Below are 2,520 nucleotides of genomic sequence, written 5' to 3'. Positions count from 1 at the left end.
TCTAAAATATTCTCTAGGCAACACATCTTATTTGCATTTAATTAGCCTAAAAAAAATTAATATGTTTTCAGGAGATTCCGGCTATCCTTTGAGGCCTTGGCTAATGACGCCCTTAATGCAATATCAACCAAATACTCCTGAAGAAAGATACAATCGTAGATTCAAACATGTTAGAAGCTTGATTGAAAGATGTATTGGTCTTTTGAAAATGCGTTTTCGGCATGTTAATATTATCATTATTATACATTTATTTATTTATATTTATTAAAACTTCTAAATATTTAAAAATAGGTGCTTGTTGAAACACAGAATACTACATTATTCTCCAGTTAAAGCTTGTAAAATAGTAAATGCTTGCACTGTTTTACACAATATATGTATTGAGAATAATGTACAATTTCAAAATGATGAAGATGGTAATGTGGAAGAAATTGACTTAGGAATATTTGGAGTCGATGACAATGAAAGACAAGATATACAAGGCTTAAATGAAGATTTAGTAGCTGGTAGAAGGATGCAGCACCGTGTTATAAGATACTTTGCTTAGAAATATACCTAATTTCAATTACCTATATTGTATTAAATATGTATGCACAACTTTAAAAAAAATATAAGATCAATAAATACTTATGACATAAACATGTATTAATATATTTATTTGTATTACCTATACTACAGTCTTTTGTATCTAATATATATATAAAATAAAAACATAAAACAAAACAATAGGTATGAAAAGACTTCATAAAATACTAATTAATAATAATAAAAAAAGTGAATTTTATATAGTAGGAATATATGAGCCAACTAATAAATACATAATAATATCTTATTGACTTATAGTTTGATATAGGTAAGATAACAGTATTTTGTAGAATATATAATAAAATAAAAAAATAAAACAAAACAATATGTATGAAAACTCTTAATGAAATAGTAATTAATAATAATTATAAAAAGTATGATTTAGATTAAAAAATGAGCAGTATTAGAAGCAATACTTTTCAAATCACCCTGAATTTGTTCTAAGACGGAAGTTTGTTTTTCATATGAGAATACTTGTCTAGATAATAGTTCGGTCTGTTTTTCAAGTAAAGAAAGTTTTTTATCATAATATCTTTTCTTTATTAACAGTTTTTCTCTTCCTATATCTGCCAATTTTTCAGTAGCAGTTACACTCTTTTGCAATCTTATCGCTGCATTAGACCGATGTTTTTGGAATTTTTTTGAATGTTTTTCAGTTAAAACAGAAGTTGAGATATTATCGATTTTATTGACGGAATTATCAAGGTCTTTTAAATCTAGAAAATATTATAATATCTGTATGTAACAAATTATTTTCCAATACTATTTTTAGTTGTTTTATTATTACCTAATTTGTTTTCTTTGTTAAATGGTAGTAATAAAGAGTGATTAATATCTTCAACTACTTCATCTGTTTCAAAATGTTGGGTATCAAGAACTATTTCATCACCCTCTAAAAAATATATTAAAATGTACATGTTTATAAGTAAAAATTAATTTTTATTGATTTACCTTCTATTTCAAAACTAATATCAATATCATTATGAAAACTAAAATCAACATTAGACTCAGCAACATTATTATGTCCAGTTATGGTAGTAGGATTTATTAATGCCAATATCTGTTCATCTATTTCATTTAAATTACTAGAACAACTAGGACCTCCTCCTGTTTTATTTGCATACTTTTTTATCAGACAGTGTTTCCCCTTAGTTTTTGTCTTTAAATCTGCCCATGCCTATAAAAAATAAGGCACAGTTTTATAGTAAGTATACATTCTTTTACATTATAAGCTATGACTTACTCTTTTCCATTCTTGAGCATTTTTGCTACCTCCTGGAATAGCATTTAATTTTTTTGCAATTTCATTCCACTTTGCGTCAGCAATTTGTTTGGTAAAGTTTGGGGAAAATTTACCAGATCTTAAGGCATGTTCTTCAGACATTAAATCAATTAAACGCTGCTTTTGCGGAATCGTCATATATCCTTTTCTTTTGGTTTTTGATTGATTTTCCATTATAAATACGTGATATATTTGTTGATTAAAACTTTAAAAATATACGTTGCACAAAACAAAATAATTTGTACACGCAAAAATATTAAATAGTAACTAAGTTTTTAATATAATAGTTTTTAATATTTATTAACTGTCTATTGATAACGTGATAACGGCATACGCTATTTATTCAAGGAGATTCAAGTAAATTATCACTTATAATTTTACTTATCGTTTCTCGTTCGAGAATTGATACAGTTGATAAAATATTATCGGGTGTGATATACGAATTGATAATTATCGTATTTGATAAATTATCACTTCGATTCAAGAATAGGGCCCCTGAGCACCTTTTTTACAGGGAGATTTCATTAGTTCAAGCGGGCATTTCTACATGCTCCACCGTGTAACACAAATTCTCAAAAACCCTAATGTATGTTCTGAGCACCTTTTTTACAGAGAGATTTCATTAGGTCAAGGGAACATTTCTACATACGTCT

The 2,520-nt window shown here is 26.8% G+C and overlaps 1 protein-coding gene across 1 annotated transcript; it reads right to left on the bottom strand.

The window, feature by feature from the left end:
- Positions 1 to 966: 966 nt before the first annotated feature.
- Positions 967 to 2,041, bottom strand: LOC149059777 (uncharacterized). Its single transcript, XM_089215715.1, has 4 exons — positions 1,829 to 2,041; positions 1,537 to 1,762; positions 1,373 to 1,477; positions 967 to 1,301 (listed from the first exon to the last, which is right to left on the bottom strand). Exons 1-4 carry the CDS (start codon positions 2,039 to 2,041, stop codon positions 967 to 969), a joined length of 879 nt encoding a protein of 292 aa, XP_089071841.1.
- Between the last annotated feature and the right edge of the window lie 479 nt (positions 2,042 to 2,520).

This window comes from Diuraphis noxia, unplaced genomic scaffold (genome assembly GCF_037042655.1).
Source record: "Diuraphis noxia isolate RWA-SAM2 unplaced genomic scaffold, SU_Dnox_SAM2 contig0001, whole genome shotgun sequence".
NCBI classification, from domain to species: domain Eukaryota; kingdom Metazoa; phylum Arthropoda; class Insecta; order Hemiptera; family Aphididae; genus Diuraphis; species Diuraphis noxia.
This window is presented reverse-complemented; position numbering and strand designations above follow the sequence as displayed.